Source organism: Trachymyrmex cornetzi, unplaced genomic scaffold (genome assembly GCF_001594075.2).
Source record: "Trachymyrmex cornetzi isolate Tcor2-1 unplaced genomic scaffold, Tcor1.1 scaffold315, whole genome shotgun sequence".
NCBI classification, from domain to species: Eukaryota; Metazoa; Arthropoda; class Insecta; order Hymenoptera; family Formicidae; genus Trachymyrmex; species Trachymyrmex cornetzi.
In genome coordinates, this window is record NW_017297849.1 from 139,730 (window position 1) to 160,757 (window position 21,028).

Consider the following 21,028-nt stretch of genomic DNA (forward strand, 5'->3'; position numbering starts at 1 on the left):
TTAGGGACAAGTACTGCAAATTTGCAACGTTCACTTTGAAATGAAATTCGGAATAAATTTAAGGTAAATTCAGAATCTACGAATTAGTTAAACTTAAGAACTAAAAATGGAAATATATGTAGCATTGAATATTGAAACGTAGTACTTTTAAAAAAGCTAAATATATATACAATATATCGACTACTCAACAAAAAATAGGGAACACTTTCAAAACGCTTAAATGTAAAATCCATACTTGAAAAAAATCTTATTTAAAACGTAATACTGATACAAAAAATTAAGAAAAAATTACATACAAAAGACAAAAGAGTGCAGTTTATCATACTATAAAAAACTTCAGAATATTCTTCATAATTTCTGAGTTATAAACCTTTATATGAAAAGTAATGCGATTTCGATAATCTTATTAATTCTTTAACGGTGAATTTTTAAATAAAAATATCTCTAAGGTGAAGTCGATTCCGACCTGATGCTCGGTTTTGCCCATTTTTCATCTAATCAATTTATTAAAAAAGTTAATAATTACATGAAACTTCTTTCTCTGTTTATGTATAAATGAAAAAATATAATAAAGTTTATTTGAATTTAAATAATTGCAGTAAAATAATAAACGCTTTAATCTTTGACTGATGAAGCCGTGGGGCATCTGATCCCCAATCCTACCATCAGAGGGTTAAAAGATTAAGCGGCGATGGTATAATATTAGTTTTGTACCAATTGCTCCTAGCGGCATTGCTGGGAGTTGGCGCGTTCATGGTTCACTATATATGGTTAAAGTATATTATAAACGCGCGCAACAACATATGGCCAGTCATACATCATACTTCGATAAGAGATAAGAGCTATAACTTTTCGCAGCGTTGCACATTGAAGTGTGCGCAGCCGAGCGAGTTTCCGCTGAATTGGAGAGATTAGTAGAAATCGATTGCGATAAATTTTATTTCTGGCGATGCGCGCGAGTTACGTGTCGTGCCAAACGATCCGGGCAAAAAAACCAGCACACGATTGACAGTTTAACATGCCATCATCGGGGTACCCGACGCGTCGGGAAAAAGTTATTATTAATCATGGCTTTTTAAAAAGCGAGTTGCGAGCAGAACGCGTAGTCGTGTACGATCGGTTGAATGCGCCCTGTAACGTAACCGGACTGCACAGAAACACGCATCCCACTTAAACTGGAGGTGTCTATACATGCTTTTGCTATTCTACCTCCTGCGGCGATGTACTAATAATAGCCAACTACCTACTCGACGTAATAGTTGCACGTGAACAGCTAAGCTATCGAAAGCACTTTTATACTCATTAATATATACGTATACATAGATGCGTACGTCTATCGTCTAATGCGTCATCTACAATACGCACGGAGTAAGAAGTAAGAATAAAAAATTGACCAATCACAATCGATTATTCTTCTCGCACTTGACTGTGATTGGTCAATTTCTTACTCTTACTTCTCATTTCTTGTATTGTAGACGATGCATAAGATAGTCACATTTGTGATTACACTAGAATAAGATTTTGCAGAAGTATGGCAAATACGTGAATGAAAGTCGATCACGTGCGGGCGGGCGTGCATGCGTGCGTGTAAGGAGGTATTGCTTCTTCTATTTACACAGATTGACGAAATATATAGCAGGGATTTACTTACTTCTTATGTGAGATACGTCTTTACATTCGAAAGAAAAAGTTGATTAAGATTTCTGCCACACAGGTTTTTGTAATTGGTCTACTAATGCAGCATTATTATATTTTGTGACTAACTTTCACAAAATAAGTGTAAATTGGTATATAACTTAGAATTTAATATTTTCCAAAATATTAGTGTGGATTGTTGACCTGTGTGCGTAAAAAAATACGTAGCGTGGGAATGATAAAATAATTTTTATTCTACTCCCTCGAATAAAATAAGATTGACTTATTGTATCGAGACAAATGTAATACATATAAATTTAAGTTTATATATTCTCACGTTTAGTAAGTCTTTATCTGATATCATATACATCATGCCATAATGTCATCGTAACTCTTGCAGCGCGCTAGGTACTAGCAGTACGTGGAGAGATCTCAAATTCGAGTTCCGGGCTCAGTTTTTCGTCGCCTAAATGTTAGATATTGAAAATATTCTTTAAGTAAGAAAATATTTTTCAGTAAGAATAGAATAAGAGATTTCCTTCAGATCGGTGTGTAATTTAATGTTAAATAAATGAAGAATATTTATGTTTAACTTTAATTCTTTTATCAAGAAAATTAATGGGATAGCATCAAGAATATTTTATTCTAGATTTTAGAATTTTCTGTTTAAGAAAAAAATATACTCTAAAGAATAAATATGATTGACTCTACATCGATCTTATTTTATTCTAGACCCAGGAGTAATAGCATTAAATACAAAAATCTTTTCTGTAGATGTAAACTCACATAAATGCATATCCAATTGGATAGGGGAAACTGGGGCTTGTTGGCAGTTTTCACAATTTTGACATTAGATTTTTTAAACAATTAATTATTATTACGATTAAAATATTCTAATAATAGAGAAAAGTTCTCTCCCATATATTATTAAATCTTATGCCAAATTCTTTTTATCTGCAACTGCAAATTGATTAACCGATTGTGGATATGCGTTTCTAATGCTCTCACCGAAACTCTGACGGTAACACTATTGAAAATTCAAGCCAATTGGACTGACTTCGGTCTCTCGAACAATCATAACGAGGCGAGCTTGAACTCCAGAGTTAAATTAAGCAAAAGTCAAATAGAGTATTCTCCGATGGGAACCTTATAAAAAGAGAGAATAAAGAATAATAATAGCACAAAGGTCGCCATTCATCGAATTTAGCTCGCCGTGGGTCGCTTCTACGACAATAAGCATCTGCTCAGGTCACAAGTCCCACGCGTGTGCAACTTGGTTCACGATTATGACTACAATGTAAAAATTCACACAAGCGATATAATTCAACGTACGCCAGGGTATCCTTATGGTTTCATTCATGAATCGCCCTCGCGCGTAAGTAATAGGGATCAGGGTGCTTCTAATATATTTATAAATGTGACGTGTAGGAAGAACTCGCGTCAGTCGGAGATCAAGACTCAACAGGTCGTGGAACAAAACGAGAATCATCAGAAAGAGGAGGCTGACGACGACGTTCGCAAACCAACAGAGCTATCGCGTTTCATTGGACTCGTTTCAATCATCGCCGTGTGCGCGTTGTGCAATCCGTTAAACAAATAATAAGGCCTCCTACTCCATGTATTTTTCATTTAGCAAGAAAAAAAGGAAGCTCCGTTTAGCGCGTGTTACACGTTCACATGCACATCATGCCGTTATGCAAACACGTTTTAATAGTTAACTCGTATAATCCGCGTATCGGGAAGCAGATATTAATGGCCCGCGATATTCCTACCCAGGATAATACCGTTGCATGCTGATGAGTAACGTTCATTACGAGAGCATTACCTCGGGATAACCTGTATGCAAGGGTACAGACTAATCCTAGATTGATAAGTAGAATCCTGTGCGCACCGCCACCGCGCCGTGTATTCACGACTGGCGAATCTTGCGAACTCGACGTTTCTCTACCGGATATGTAAGATCATTTCCATAAATATAAGATAACGTCTATCAGAAGTAAATCTAACGAATTAATCTAGGATTAAAGTTAAATTTATGGATAACTTATTTTTACATGAGCATTCGTCAGAATATTTTATATCTTTTTTATAGATTTCTATAAAATACTGAGAGAGAGAGAATCGAAAAATAAGATTCCTGCTGAGATTAAAGATATTCCTCACACTCGATTCTTTAAAAAACTTGTTATTTGATACACGATAATATTTATAAAAGGAGACAAAATTAGAGCTTTGTAATGGCCTTTTAAAATAATTACAGTCGAAAATTTTTACCAGAACATTTTTTGTTGGAAATGCAACAGTGATAATCTTCGGTTGTTTTAAATTATTATCAGGCCAGATCATCGCGGAAAATCGATCTGAAATGTTATTAGGAGTGTTCACATATCTCATCGTGACATAAGGATATATGTATTGCGCGTATTTTTACAAATGTTTTAATATTTAAATAAACTATATTCGTATATCGAAAGTTATATTTAAAATATACTATTTTTATTTAAAAAAATACATTTTTATATTATTCTATTTACTTTATTTGTTATTACTTTATTGTTATAATATTAAAAAGTGAAATTAAAAATATCTTTTTTAATTTCACTTTTTAATATTATAACAATAAAATAATAACAAAGTATAAATCACTTAAAAGCTATTTAATTTTTCAATACTTGTATTTTAATATTTTATATGTAAAATAATTCGACGAATCACGTTTTAAAAAATTCATATGATTCTATTTAAAAATGTGAAAGTGATCTTTATATCTTTTTGATGCCTGGAAGAAAAACGACGTGACTAAAATAAGTCTCCCTCGAAACTATTCCACTTTCATCTAAAATATTTGCCTTTAAAATAAATTTATTCTATCTTTTATATTATCTATTTAAAAGATATTTCCAAATCATCATTTAAAACGGCACATCCGGTATATATATAAATATATATATATATATACAACATACATATACATATATATACCTATTATATATTTATCAATAATGATGTAATATCAACAATATATGGAAACTCAGTTTTTAAAGAATGGCTTGAATCTAAACCTTGCAAAACTTGTAGCGAAAAAATTAGCCACAGGAGAAGGTTGATTCCATGGAGAAATTTGTTTAAAATGATGAGCCACAACATATCCAAAATTTAGCCAATTTCGACGGAAAGTCAATTTCCATGAGATTGGTGTGGGATTCTTTTATTCCACAATATAATCTGTATTTTTTCATTATTTTGAAAATATGTGTAATACAGCCTGGACTAATTAATTTGTTACACAGCGCAGCGAAGGGAAAAATGCGATGACGGTAAACGGTGTTTATAGAATGCGCCTAAAACGAGAGTACTCGAATAAATTATGTGCGTACGGCACAGAGCTGCCATAACTTGGGCGTGCGGTACTGATTATAAGGGATACGGAGCAGTCTCTGCTGGGACGCGTATTCTATACTACGTAAGAACGTAATGCAACGTAGGAAACCATCCCAGAGGCGCTCGTGTCTTAGTTCTTTTTTCTTCTTTTTATGACAAATATAAATTATCATCTTCACGAAGGAATGAGATACTATTTTTCTATTATACCACACGTGCGATGTCGCATATTTATCCCGAAAGAGGAATAAGCACATTGATTGGTCGTTGTAGTTCTTTAGAAAAATTTGCACTTACGATACGTCCAAGCGCTCCTTAACTCCCTCCCTCGGTTTACAGCATAGCGATTTGAACTCTTCAAAGAACATCAAAGCGGACTCCAGTGTTTCCCTAAAGTTGCCACAACACACACTCGTCCGCTCATCGCATTACGTAAAACTCGCACGGAACTACTCCACGGAGTTCTTCCTGCAATCGAACCTTTTCTCCCTACGGGCGCCTCCACTCGAATGAGTTTTCAAATCTCTTTTATGCGTCGCGCAAAAATCCACGATTACCGCGGGTGGATCTGTGCGGATCGCAAAGCCGTAATTACGCAGTTCGAACGGAATGCCCGCCATTGCGCCGATAGTTATTTGCAATTCGTTCCATCTACTTAAGCGATCGTGTATATCCAAAAGAAGAGGTATGGAAAGAGAGTAAGGAAGAGAGAGAGGAAGAGAGAGAGAGAGAGAGAGAGAGAGAGAGAAACACAGAGACTCAATGAGTCCGAACTCAACTCCAGGGTTCAGAGAAGTTCATCGACGCTAATTCGCCGATGAACGGGCGAGTCTCATGTGCTGCCAGCTTGGCTTGCCTCGGTGACTTTGTAAAATCAATACCCCGCGAGTTTCCTGCTATAGAAGTCTCGTTAAGCTCGATAATATCGGGGCTTTGAATACTAATTCTGTATGCCACGTTAGCCCACGGATAAATGAAACGCTTGTTTTCGCGCGGTGTTATTTACGAATATTACCGATAGTACCAAAGTGGCGATCGTGCGTCCTATTTTTTGTCCGCGTTATCAAAGATTAATGGAGAGAGGAGACGAGAACCGTGCAAAATCTATGATTAATTAACTGCTATTTCGTTATACCGCTTATGTGTTTGGGAAACCGTGTTTGTCCTTATTCTTTCGCCGCGGTTAATTGAGATTAGTGACGATATTCAAAGAGGCGTGATATCAGAGAGATTTATTATATAATCGTGTTACGTTTTTTAACGTCAGTTACGTGGGGTTTCAATTTTTCTTCATGTTAATTGTTACATTCTATAGTCGGTGCGAAATGCATTGCGATATTAAAATTACTTGTAATACTCAGGTCCATTTATAATCGTTACTCAAATCTCGTCACAGAATCACATCAGATGAAATAGGTGAGAATTTCCGATTTTCGAATGCGTATCACTTAAGTTATTTCGTATTGTGCAATATTTTCTATTTGATACTGATTTATATTCAAATAAACATTGGAAACTGTAATTTGTTATAGACCTCTATTATTATATTTAATATCTATTATGTGTTTTTCATCGATATCAAATAATTCATTATAAATAATCATACTTTTTGTAGTATGCTGAAAAAGATATGATTTAGGCAACCGATCATCTCAAATCGCCTATTAAATCGTAACTGTGGTTTTTTTAAATCGTACAAAAAGTATCGAATTTATGAATGAATATAATTAAAAACATACTAAGATTAAAATTAAAAGTACTATTTCTAATATATAACATAATAAATAATATTAAAATATCGTATTAGAAGGCGATATTAACATACAATAGACTTAAAAAATAAAAGCTAAACGGTCAAACTTGGATCCTTAGCACTAAACAATTCCGTGTGAATTTACATATATGTATACTACAAATCCAATCCTGTAAACTGCGTGCCAAATTTTTTCGGACCTAAAACGCAATTCTAAAAACTGGAGTAGTAAGTAGTAATATCAAACAAATTAAATTAACAAGCAGTTTAATAATATTGATGCTTATAGGCATCTTTATAATGACCTTTAAACACCTTAAAATCTAATAAATGTAATTTTATTGCGAAAAATATTACCTTGCCGGGGATCGAATCCGGATCTCATCCATTCCGTACAAGCGTCGTTACCGTTAGACCTCTGAAGCTTTAATAGTAATTAGTGAATAAAGGAGTTATCATTTCATTACTTTTTTTCGTTGCTTTTTGTAATAACGGTTTGATAATAACGTTGCAATTTCTTATAATCATAAATATCATAATAATAAGTTGATAATTAACTAACTGCGCTAAGATTAGGAAAGTCATTTTGAAAAATAAAATTTGCATCACTACGCGTTTGCTTACCAAAAAAATTAATTTGTAACAAATTACTTTACTTTATTAGAAGTAACAACTAAAAAGTAACGAATTACAAGTGCTGAATTAATTTTTTCAGTAACGAGTGACTTTTCCAATTCATTAAAATTACGTAACAATCGAGTGATTTTCCAACCCTGATGTTACCGTTACAGTTATAAAAAAATTCGTTATTGCTAAATCGTTATTATAATAGAATAATGATAAAGAAAATATATAACAGCGTTACAAGTAACTTGTTACTTCCATTTCCTGTTAGTAATAAGTTAGTAATATGTATTTCCTATTAGTATAAATATTCTTCGTAATAACTAATATGTATACTGGTGTTCTGAATTCAAATGTCAAAATTTCGGGAGTATAGGAGGAATCGATAAACTAAAAAAAAAACTTCCTTAAAGATATACTTGTTTTTGCTTCGTTTTGAAGAAAATTTATTATAAAGATACCTATGAACATCAATACTAAACACAAAAAAAACAGGTAAAATAGGGCAATAGGAGTCAAGCGCGGTAATTGTTGTGCAAAACAAACAATGTGGATACAACACAAAAGTCTTTATTAAATGACTCGCTTACATGTTTCGGCTCATTTTTGAGCCATCTTCAGAGATAAATTAATTTTATAATTACAATACCTACACTGTTAAAAATGTCATGAAATTTAATGTACTTTTAAGTTACATAAATTAAATTAAATTTTATGACTACATTAAATTTTATGTATCTGTAACTGAAAAGTATATTTGTGTACATGTACATGAAATTTAGTGCACATTTCATAAAATTTTACGAATACATTTTTTATTAAATTTTATATAGATTTGTATAAAATTTAATGTAAGTAAACGTTAAATTTAAGTTATTTGTAAGTTCATTTTCATTGACAACACATTAAATACTTTTTAATTGTTTAAATCAGTGAAATAATTTTTAAATTTAGTTGCAATTAAGGAGCGTTTCTTGCGTGGAAAAACAATTTAATATCGATTGTAATCTGAAAGGAAATCAAATACCAAGTCAAAAGTTTCAAATAAAATGATCTTAATACAATGAAAGAACGACACTGACTGATTAACAAAACTAGTTTTTAATAGAATATAATTGTTTGCGACATGGTGAATCCTCGTTGCTGTGAGCTTCTTTCTTATTATAATATAAAAAATCGCTCGGTTTTTTAAATAATTTTGTCCTATTAAATTTGAACACAATTTGGATTATCATTAGAACCATTTTTCAATATTAAAGTTTCTGTAAGTATGTGGAGGAGCTCACTGGAATGAATTAGTTGTAGGTATTGTAATTATAAAATTAATTTGTCTGTGAAGATGGCTCAAAAATGAGTCGAAACATATAAGCGGATTATTTAATAAAGACTTTTATGTTGTGTGTGTGTATCCACATTATTTGTTTTGCGCAACAATTACCGCACCTGAATCCTATTACCCTATTTGACCTATTTTCTTTGTGATTAGTAAGAAGTTTTTACGAATTAACTTATATTTAACATCAATACTATTAAATTGCTCATTAATTTAATTTGTAATATTACTACTCTAGTTCTGTTAGAATTGCGTTTCAAGCAATAGTTTTATTCTGAAAATAAAGTCTGTTCGCTTTGCACGCATTTTTTGCACTCAGCATCTTCGCTTTCTTTCTTTTCAACGTCCAAATATACATCAATCTCATTTTAAGTTCAACAATTTTGGGGGATTTCAAGCAACGTGAGCAGACCTATTGTATAAATTTGTAAAAAGAGACGAACGTAGTTGCTTTGTTCTCGCATTGCTTCTGAAGTATTATATCATGGTCGCAGCACAGACTTTTACATACCGCATAGTGCATAAGAGAATCAATAACCAATCAGAACCTTTCCTTTCCTTCCATTTCATGAAAAAGAGCAACTTTGGTTGGTTAATTTTCTTATGCACTGTGCGTTATGCGTTATGCAACAGTCTGTGTCGTAGTCCTTATTGTCGCTAAAATCATACACAAAAACATTCAGTTTGCTGGTGAAAACTATTTTAACCATTTACATTTTTACTTTTTTCTTATAAATTCGTCAGTTACTCATCAGAAGAATCGAGTGAATTACTCCCGTTACAATATGCTATGTACAGGGTGTTACAGATACATACTAGGCAGTACAACGGGTTGCGCGGCAAATTTTGCATGGGTAGACGCCCGGGGGTAGGCGCTTAACCTATGCAAAATTGCCGTGCAACCCGTCGTACTGCCTAGTATGTATCTGTAACACCCTGTACATATTCTAACGTTGAATATGCTGAACTGGTTTTCGTGTATGGTTTCTGCAACGGTAATGCTACACAGGCGATGCGAGAGTATGCGCGCTGATTTCCAGACAGAAGAGTGCCGGATCGGCGAGTCAATACGTTGACCAGATCAGTGTTTAGCTACAACACGAGCTGTCCGTATGAGATGCAATGCTTGCTGCAAAAGGTCAACATTTTGAACAACATTTATATTAAGCAAGTGACAACGTGAATAAATATAAGTGTGAATGAATACGTAATAAATAAGTACAAAAAGAAAAACTACGTTTTGTTTTTTTTGCGATTTTTTCCAAAACGAAGTAAAAACAAGTATATCGATTTCTCAGGATTTTTTATTATTTGGAGAATCATAAGGAAATCATAATATTTCCGTTATTAATTTTTTAAAAACAAGTATATCTCTAAAGGATCTTTTTTTTCTTAATTTATCGATTCTCTACACCCTCCCGAAGTTTTAACATTTAAATTCGCAACACGCTATAGAGAGCATGCATTTGAAATGCTGCGTGTATAAACAACATTAAAGTATCATATTAGATAGGTTGTATGAAATCATCGACAGTTATTTCATCGACAATGTTTTAGTCGACACCATTTGATCGACATTGATTTCGCCGACAATATTTTAATTGACTGACACGATAAAATCACCGACATTGTTTATATCGCACTCGTTTTACCAATATTGACTTTATGTTTATCTATACATATATACTGTGTTTATGTGTCATTTTCGCCGGTAATTTCACTACCAGTAATTTCCTCGCAAAAGAAATATATTAGATAAATGGCACTACAAAGATATAACAATACAAACTATATGAAATTTTCATATAGTTCTTTACGATTAGAACAAAACAATTTCTGTCTCACAAGCATTCGACGAACTCATTGTGCTTGTTACGTAAAAAGAATGAAACAATTATCGTTGTAGTTTCACACTTAATATTTCTTTTGTGACGAAATTAATGTATGTACATATGTATAGGTAAATACAAAGTCAATGTCGGAAACAAGTGTTGACGTAAATATTATCAGTGATTTCACCATATCGGTCAATTAATATTATCAGCGAAATCAATATCTGTCAAATAGTGTCGATTGAAACATTGTCAATGAAATAATTGTTGGTACACACAAGATTTCATACAAACACCAACAATACACATTGGAGAAGAATATTTACCGTAAAAACGTTAATTGTACATTGTAATGTAAAAAAATATATTGTGGGAAAAAATAAAATTCTATCGATACTCAAAACACGATCTCATGGTTACAAGTTGGCACATTTCCACTGCGCCACGCGCTTCTTCAGATAGATGCTCTATTTATGCTCTATTTATGCTCAATTTATAATTGAGGGGATGGACTGGATAAAGGCATAATTTTACTTAGGCCCTTTTTCCGACAATTAGCTTTTTCATGTATTATTGATCGTAATAGAAAAGTATTGTAACATTTAACTTCTTAAAGACATTATATAAATTCATTTAACATTGTACCCATTTGTGTATAATAAAAAAGTAGCAAGTTATTTTAATTTTTATTAATATCAAGATTTCGTAATTAGGCCTTTATTCCGTCCATCCCCTTAATTAAAGTAAGACGCTCGGAATTTTTTTTATCGATTTTCTCGAAACGCTTGAAAAGCGCATCATTTCCCTTTATCCGATAACTCTTGAGAGACAGACCTATCACTACGAGTTTTGTTGAAATCAATTATTATATCCATGCATGTAAAATCCTCTCCTTACAAATTAATAATAGTTTGCTTATCATGCAATATCTTATTATAAGATAATATATTGAATAGTACGGAACAGATCTATCATTTATAGGATATATATGGTAATTAAAATGATGAAGTTCTAATTTCTACCGTGTCGCCACCGTCAACGTGGAGTTCTTAGCTGAGAAGCTAAGTAGCTTCTCTTTAGCTGGAGTTCTTACCTACTCAGAAGCCTTAAAACATTTTAGGAAATTCTCCAAAAGAAATAAAAAATATGGACATAAGATGTCTTCAAAAAGAGATGTCATACAGATGTCTTTCTGATAGTTGCCAAAAATATCTTAAAGATTTTAAAACTCTGAGACATCTTCAAGACATCATATTAATGTCTGGGGAGGATTTGAAAATTAATGATATTTTATCAGTAAAACAGAACTTCAACTTAATTCCTTTTAAGGGTGCAGATGCAATAGAAGCAACAAGGAATTAGGAATAAGGAATAAGAAATTTCAACCTATCTCTCTCTCAGAAACTATGTATTTCCAATATATCCGATTTCTAATAAGTTGAAATTTCTTATTCCTAATTCCTTATTCCTTTTATTATGTCTGCATCATAAGAGGATGCTAGAATGACCAAATTATCGACATTACAATCGTATGAAAATCTCTGAATTGATTGAACGGAATCAAAAATCCTTTTACATGATTAAAATAGAAGCAAAATTAGGAGATGATGCAGTGGACTTAATACTAAAATCGAAAAAGTTTTAATTTTTAAAACTTCTTAAGTTTATTATATATAAATTAAAATTTTTTTTCGATTTTAGTATAAAGTCCACTGCACCATCTCCTAATTTTGCGTTTATTTTAATCCTGTAAAAGGATTTTTGATTCTGTTCAGTCAATTCAGAAATTTTCATACGACTGTAATGTCGATAATTTGGTCACTCCAGCACCCTCTTAATGGGTGCTTTCCATTTGATACAAGTTAACACAAGTGTCGTTCACAAGTGTCTTTGTTACTAATGTCAAGAAAGCTAGAATGATGCTTGTGTCAACTTGTATCGCCAAATAGAAAGCACCCATCACAGAACTTATCATATTGCATCAAAATTGCAACTTACATATGCCATTAAAGAGATCTACCAAATATTTTATTTAAACTTAAGAATTTTTCATTTCGTTGAATACTAATGTGTGATGTCAAAGTTGATAATTTTAAAGTAGCGGAATTAAAATAGCAAATATTGAAATCGAAAAATGTTCAAATTTTTTAAATAATTCATATATAGGCAATGATGCAACAAACCCCACGCATTAAACCGAAAATTGAAATGTATGTTTAAAAAGATTTTATTTACGATATTTTACAATAAATGACATGCATTTGCATTAACATAAACGAAATATTACAAAAATACCTAATGAATACCTAATAATGCAAAAATACCTAATAAATACTTAATAATGCCTTAAAATAGCTATAAAAAGTGAACAAATAAAATGAATTACATGAGCAAATTATTTTAAGTAAAGAATATATGAATACATTATATAACTTAATAAATTAGTGTTCCTATTTTACAATATTAAAATTTAGAGAATATTTATTTGTATGTTCCTATGAGTGGTTTCAATCTCCTAAATTTGGCATTAAATAATATTATCGTAAGTGCTGGCAATACCTATAATGTAAAAATACAAGATGAAACGTTCTCGCGAATACGCAGTAGGAGAGTGGACCTAAGTTTGATTGGCCTCCAGTATGCTATTGCTGTTATGCGCAACGTTTCATCTCATCTTATTACACCACAGCAGTACCGATAAATTATATTGTAAAACGTATATATATAATATATACGTAAGATATATTTGAGTTTTTTCAACAAATTATATGAGTTTGTAATAATCCTTCAAAAAATACAATTAAAATCTTATTTACAATTACAATAATACAGATTTATTCAACTAATATCTGTTATCGTATTTTGGTTAAACGTATATATATTTGTATTATAATAATTATTAATATATTTAACACGTTATAATAATACATATATATGTTCGAAGTTAATATGTATTTTTAAAGCAGAGTTGTTTTGAAATAGCTAACTTCTATTAACGAATAGAAAATTAGCGACTAATCTTTCAATAGTACATCCAGTAAAATTATCAGCCGAATCTTCTCAGATTATATCTTATATGATTATAACATACATTGCGACTCGTTGTAAACAAGAAGCTACATTATTATTAGTACAACACATACATTTTCGACTCTATATCACTCTTACCTTGCTTGGAATTCTGGAAAATTTATCTTTTGACTGACACATCTTTGTATTGACAACTTCAATGGCCAAAAAAATATCTGGACGTATCATTCTCTCGCCGAAGAACGGGAAAATGACTACATCATCCAATTCGTTCTATTAATTATTCATTTGATAATATATACTTTTGACCGAAGAATTCGAATTGTTTGACATCGACAATGAACATCTTACATGGTTCTGATTTATGATATTTGGTTCTTGTCGACATTCTTATTCCAACTGATTCAATAACTAATATTTATGCTGTATTTTTCTAATTTTTTTCTGCGTTTTCATTTTTAAAATTGTGTATGTTAACATCGCTGAAGAAGACTGTGAGTTTGAAACGCATACAGTCCTTTTTATCAAACAACATAATAAATTAATTTTTAATATCTTTATTATATTAATTGCTCGCTTATTGCCTTTATTTTTTTGTTTGTTACACATTACGAGCTAGATAAGTTTTACTTGCTCTTTATACGATTGCAAGTGTAATCAGTTGCAACAAAAAATTAGAGCAATTAAATCATTAGAGCAAGTTAAATTATATCAATTTTTATCTAAGAGGAACTGATGAAATAGATGTCATAGATGTTAACGAAGACGGCCCAGAACTAAGGTTAAGCTTATCCAGTTCTTCATCCGCTTTGTTGTTCTTCAGGTCCTGTTGCGTGTACAGGAATTTGTTCCATTCATCAATTCTTGGATGAGCTAGATGCTGTATTGAACAAAAAATTAAATATAACATAATATAAGTTTCAGCAATAGTGCCAAATACTACATAAACAATAACAAATATAAAGAGAAAATCATCAAAATATCATCATACGTACCTCGGCGACGTCATACACCCATATTTTACCAGTATCGTCTCCGACAGTAACATGCAATCCGCTTGGCGTCCATGATACCCTGTTCAGAGCAGGACAACCGTCGACAACGACGCTAGCGGTGGGTACCTCCGTATCCTGATTCAAATTCCACAAATCCAACCTGCCCGAATCATCAACAGCAGCGAACAGCGCCGGGTGTGTTGGAGACCAAGCAACGTCATAAACGTAGTCGCCGTTATGCTCAAAAGAATAGAGCGGCTTGTTCTCTTTCAGGCTCCAGAGTTTGATAGTCCAGTCAAGAGAGGATGTCAGGAATAGATGGGAGAAGTCTATACCGCCTTGCACCGCGTGTGCGCTAATGCCAGTGACCGGTCCCTGATGACCCTCGTATGTTTCCGTCAACCCAGCACGGCTACCGTGCCGGCAGGCTATTCGAAAATGTTAAAATGTTAATAATTTTTAAAGTTTATTCTTCAATATTTTTCACGTACATGGACAATCGCACTTACCCGAGTAAACAGTTCCGTCCTCACTTCCCATGACGAAATTGTTAACATCGCCGTGCGGAAAGGCCAAACACGTAGCGGCAATCGCTTTCGATTGCTTCGTGTGTAATTCCAATGCCTCTTGCGGCTGTGACAGCATGTCCAGACTCCACGAGCACAATTTGCCGTCTGTTGAAATGCTAATTAGATTGTGTGCGTTTTGCGTTCCAACGACGTTCAAGCAGTATACTGGATGCTGCAGAATAAATAATGACTTCCTCATTCTCGCTCTCTAAATTTAGAAACCAAGAGCTTAATTAGCTAATTAAGCTATGTTAAAAAGTCACTTACGGTATGCGCAGTGGCAGATAAGGGGGTGCGTTGTATGGGAGTCCTTTTTTGCACTCGATTGTCCCATAGCACGATTTGACCAGAGTAGGTGCCGCCCAGAATCAAGTTTGGATGAAATCTAGCGAACGTGGTAGACATAACGGGTGATTGACAGTGAAAGATAAACTCTGGAGTTGTTTTCTTGAATTTCGTGTTCCAGATTAGGCATACACCGTCAGGATCGTTCGGAGTGTCGTCATTGTTGTTGTACGAAGCCGCTAAAAGCTCGGGGAACTGCGGCGACCAATCCATGGAGGTCACACAACGATTACGGGACCATCGCTCACAAATGAACGAGCGATTCAGCCAGAGTCGTTGATGACTCTTCTCATCCCTGCAAATTCAGAACAATTCTTATATCGCGTATAGAACGTATTTACTATTAATTAGTTAGCTTAAATATTTCTGTGTAAATTTATATACATATTTGATTTCTGCAAATTCCGTTCAAAAATCTTTTTTCATCTTTAAACCATCATGAATAGAACTACAGAGTAGTAATAACACTTTTATTAAATTGACAAGCAATTTAGTGGTATTAACTACTCTGGTTTAATACTTTTTTGATGCTAATAAACATCTTCATAAGAATATTAGTAATCAGATATTAATAAGAATCTTAAAATCTGCGAACAATTTATTGCGAAAAAAATCTTTTAATTGTAGTTTTCTACTTACATTCCATCTTCGCCATCCATAGTGCCAGCATAATCGGTGTAGATATCAACCGATTCACTCAATGCTCTTTCTACAATTCTGCTAGTGCGATCAAGGAATCGTTGAAAATCTTCCGATAGAATAATCATTTGCTTTTCTTCTTCGCTAAGTTCCCGTACTATAAAATTAATAAAAATCAAGATTTTTTTTCAATTAACAGAAATGATATAAAACATTGATAATTTACGCACCTTCTTTTTTAGGCTTCTCTTTCTCTTTCTCTTGCTCTACCTGTGTAACAGCAGGCTGAACCTCCTTAACTTGCGGTAATCCATGAGGGAGTATTCCTGGTGGAAGTTTACTCTGGAAACCGTCCATGTGCGGCAAGCTATTTTCTTCATCTTCGGCTTGGCCATCATCAAATGTCAAAACTGTGGTGAATAAGCTGGTTCCGCCACAAGTATCCTAACTTGGATATAACTACCTAGCTACTGATCTACTTATTTATTCAAAACTCGCTAATATTCTAATAAACCTATTAAATCTTTTAGAAGTAGTTTTTATATTTAAAAAAAAAAACTAATTATTTTTCGACAAATATTGAAACGCTTTAAAGAACATTTATAGAGCAATAATCTATTATCTTGAATTCACATCTATAAAAAAAACCAACACTGTGCATTCTGCTAAAATCCTAACATTTTCATATTTGTTTTTATACTTCAAGTGTCGAAAAAGGTTACATACTAGCATGTTTTTAGAAAAAAGAAAAAAAATTATATTCGTTTTTTTGTTCAGAGCGATATACGTTCTCTAATCTATAATAAATTGCACAGGTAACTATTGACTTGCAAATATTTAATAAAATCTTATTTCAAGGAGCAACATCTAGAAGCATTAATAAATGCTATATCAAATAATTTAGATGCCATGCTAGAAAAAAACGTAAAGTTTCATATATATATACGGGAACAACATTATGAGTGTGAGCCTAGATAACATGCAAAATTAGATACATGTACGAAAGGTGGACTGTCAATAAATAACGTTGATTTTATATTTTTCCATTTTGTTTTTTTAATTGTGTCTCTCCACCCTTTGTTGTCATGCAGTATCAATAAAGTAGAACAATGCGACTAAAAATGAATGTGGACGATGTAAGTAATAAGAAATTATTAATTTTCCCTTTACCAGTAATTAGTAATTACTAATAATTACTAAATTATTATATACTGAGTGTGTAATTACACAGTTCAATAAAAAATACACAAAAATGAGAATAATCGTTTCCGGTAGTTTTTGGGCACTGAATACGATGTGTATCACTTTATCATTACAATTTTGAAAAATTTACAGTTAAAAGTTACAAAAGATTTTTAAGGTTTTTACTTTGTATAGTAGATTATAATTACGATATGTGACATGTTAAAGAAGTTTTACTACAATCAACATTAAGTATATCTTAAAAGAAAATCGTCAGCAATTACATTTAAAAAGTATTTGTAATTAATATAGGGACTATTGCATTATAATTGCGCCTTATATGTCATTAAAAAAATCTATCAAATATTTTTTTAATCATTCAAATTTAAGAATTCTTCAGGTTCTTGAATATTAACGTAAAAAAAAAAATGTCAAAATTAATAAACTTAAAATAGAATCAAAAAGGCAAATGATAAAATTGAAAAATGTTTAAATTTTTTAAATAATTCATACATAAGGATTGATGCATAAATTAAAATTTTTATTAACTCCCTTTGACATTAAATTAGTATTTAGTGATCTAAAAATCTCTTTTTGAATAACACAATTAAAAAAGGTAAATGTACCAAACAGAGATTCGGTATATTGACCTTAAAAAAATACTTTTTTGATAGATCTTTTGAATATGGATCCTAATGGCCAATATATAAATCGCAACTTTGATACAATAAATCCTATATTAATAATATCTTTTTAATCATAATCGACAAAATTAAAATTTAATTTTTAATCAAAAAATTTACTTGTTAAGGAAAAAATTCCTAATAATATATATTTAATTTTGATTGGAATGAAACTTCTCCAATAGACGTAGCACATCGCTATAATAGACTTGGTCCACCGCAACTTACCGGCTCGCATAAAGGGATACGGCTGGTTTCACGCTCATGACATCGCTGCATTTGTTTAATGTCAAGACATTACCGAGTCTCCAGATATGCTAAAATACGCTAAAATAGTAATAAATTTTTTTGCTGTTAAAGTTGCTTTTTTGTGACTTCAACTCCACATTTTTCAAAATTGTGACGTGATGAATAATTTGATAAATACGATCGTATTTATAGTGCCAAAAGCTGAGAAATTTATCCTCATTCTTGTGTTAAAAGTCTTTTTTGTTAAATAGTGCTGTCAATAGGAATCATGTGTAGGATGTAATAAAATTGCGTGAGGTTTTATTTCTCTTTTAATGATCAATGGTAAATAAATGAAGATCAATGAAGTTGAAAGAAGTGGGATCATAATCGCGATCGTGTGAATTAATTCTTCTTTAAGATTCCTGAGTAATCGACCACATTGGATCGTGACGTCATAATCAAGAAATGATACGTTGAAGTTTTTTGCATGCTATTTATAAATAAAGAGAGAGAATTTAGATAAAACAAAATATAATAAAATCGCTTTAAAACACTTGTAAAAATGGGCTGAAGCTATACTTATCCCTCTTGACAGTTAGTAAATAACCATAAAAGGCATGTGAAGTGCGTTTACCAGTGTTTATTTAATGTGCATGCGTAGCCTATTTTTACTTCACGTGCTTTCTACAACTGTTTACTGATTGTCAAGGATAAAGTAAGGATAGCTTCGATCTATTTTTACAAGTGGTTTAAAGTAATCTTATTATCTTTTTTATTCAAATTCTCTTTACTTACAAATAACATGCAAGAAATTTCAACATATTATCTTTCACTTATGACATCACAATCCTATGACCGCGACAACTACTCAGAAGCCTGAAATAATGAAGCAACAGACACGAATGCATAGCAAGTGGAGATTTAACGCAACTTTCCAGATCTCATGCAATACCGAGTGAATTTACAACATCTACAAGTACGACAATTAAAATAAAATATATCTACAATTTTCTGTCACTTCTCAAAAATAATAAAGAAAAAAATTAATAAATTTTTTATCAAATATGAAAGTGCTAAATTCTAAATATTCTTCAGTGTCATTAGATAGATTAAAGTTATCTAAAAAAATAACGATATAAAACACAATATTTTTGCATGCGCAATAAAGCAGACTTATCTTAAATTGCGTAAAGAGAAATATAATAAAAAAAATATATATAAAATAAAACAAATCGTTAAGCAATTTATAAACGCTAGAGGTGATTTCTTCCCTTCAGTGCATAGATAAGATAAAGACGACAAATTGCAAATTACGTGACGAAATTACTTTTAGGCGCAATTACTTTGTGAAAGTATAAGGTAGAATTATGGACATGTTTGTGAAATAATTAGGTAAAGTGAACCGTCTCTAGAGAGGAAGTACCTACCTGTGAACTCGTCCTCCCATTCTAAACCAGGATTTAGATTGTACTCGTCTTGAAGGAGGGAAAAGAGAAAATGTCAATCAATTTGGTATTCAATTTGTCGGAATTGTTTTTAACGCTTTTTAAATGTATATATGTATATATATATATATATATATATATATATATACATACACATACACACACACGCACACACGCGCGCATACACCGAATGAATTTTTATGCATGTCTCAACATTTTACCATGAGAGATGAATTACCGACTATAAATACATAAGAGAGTGAAATCCACGTGTAAGAGAAAGTAAAATATTCATCTTCTATGGTAAAATGTTGAGACATTCATTAAAATGCATTCTGTGTATATATATATATATACAAAGTGCTATCTAATTATTGACACAATGCTTTTATGCAGGTAGAGCGTATAAAATTGAAGTCCTGTACCATTTTACAATTCTCACAATAGTTAACGAGAAATTAATTACTAAAAATCGCCGAATAAACTAGAGAGCTTCTCAGGGAGAGAGTAGGAAACGTGGTCATATTAGTGGAGCTTCAGTGACCTCCAATCAGGACACACGTGATTAGTTTTCTCCAATCTCTTCCATACCTATGGAGTTTTAATGACCATGTCCAATTAGAGGAGGAACAGTTTGTCACTCTCCGAAAGGCTCTCTAATGAACTCAGCCTACCGTCAAATTTAAGCGCGTGGCGAGGTATAGCCATTCAACAGTCATAGGTACTAGCGGGGGGGGGGGGGGGGGGGGGATACAAGCAGCAAAAGCTACACATGAGCGATGCGTTGTGCTAGACCCCTGCTCTAAACTATAATTATCCCCCGTCTTGTTTATCAAAATAAAATCTTTTAATAGGATAAGAAAAATGTACGTAAAATTAAAGTACCTACTTAATAGTACAATAATAAAATCAATTAGAATAAAAACTAAAAATTAATAAAATGAGAGGACTATAATGAGTCAGAGTTAAGTAGTACTAAATTAATAAATTATTTAAAAAATTAATTATTACTAAACATATAATAACATTTTCGTTCTATTGGATCATTTTCAATGTTTAACAAATTCAAATGTCAATTAATTATTAAAACCGATATATAGCAGAGTTAGTTGTGACACTTTTTATTCAAATTATTATAAATCTTCATATAATTATGATAAAATGAGGATTGCTTTAATACGTTGCGTGTACTTCTGGCTCATATAATAATTAAATAAATCCTTAAAATATTTTGTAAATAAGAAAAAAATTTTGTTGATTAAAAAGAAGCAAAGTAGCCCAATGGACCCATGAGGCATATTAAGCAATCCCGAAGGATATTTATATATATATATATTTTATATATATATAT

General features: G+C 32.1%; 1 protein-coding gene across 18 annotated transcripts in view; it reads right to left on the minus strand.

Moving 5' to 3' along the window:
• Nucleotides 1-13,710: 13,710 nt before the first annotated feature.
• sw (cytoplasmic dynein 1 intermediate chain short wing) overlaps nt 13,711-21,028 on the minus strand; it is a 22,790-nt gene continuing 15,472 nt past the window's right edge. For 8 of the 18 annotated variants that reach the window (XM_018509755.1, XM_018509768.1, XM_018509765.1 and 5 more), the window contains 7 exons: nt 19,660-19,707; nt 16,367-16,546; nt 16,137-16,293; nt 15,420-15,792; nt 15,093-15,324; nt 14,584-15,011; nt 13,711-14,468 (listed from right to left, as the gene is read on the minus strand). In XM_018509755.1, the coding sequence (XP_018365257.1) occupies nt 14,307-14,468; nt 14,584-15,011; nt 15,093-15,324; nt 15,420-15,792; nt 16,137-16,293; nt 16,367-16,546; nt 19,660-19,707 (1,580 nt within the window). In that variant the 3' untranslated portion in view covers nt 13,711-14,306. The remainder of the gene's footprint in view (nt 14,469-14,583; nt 15,012-15,092; nt 15,325-15,419; nt 15,793-16,136; nt 16,294-16,366; nt 16,547-19,659; nt 19,708-21,028) is intronic. The other 10 variants (XM_018509770.1, XM_018509769.1, XM_018509766.1 and 7 more) reach the window with 2 other exon arrangements.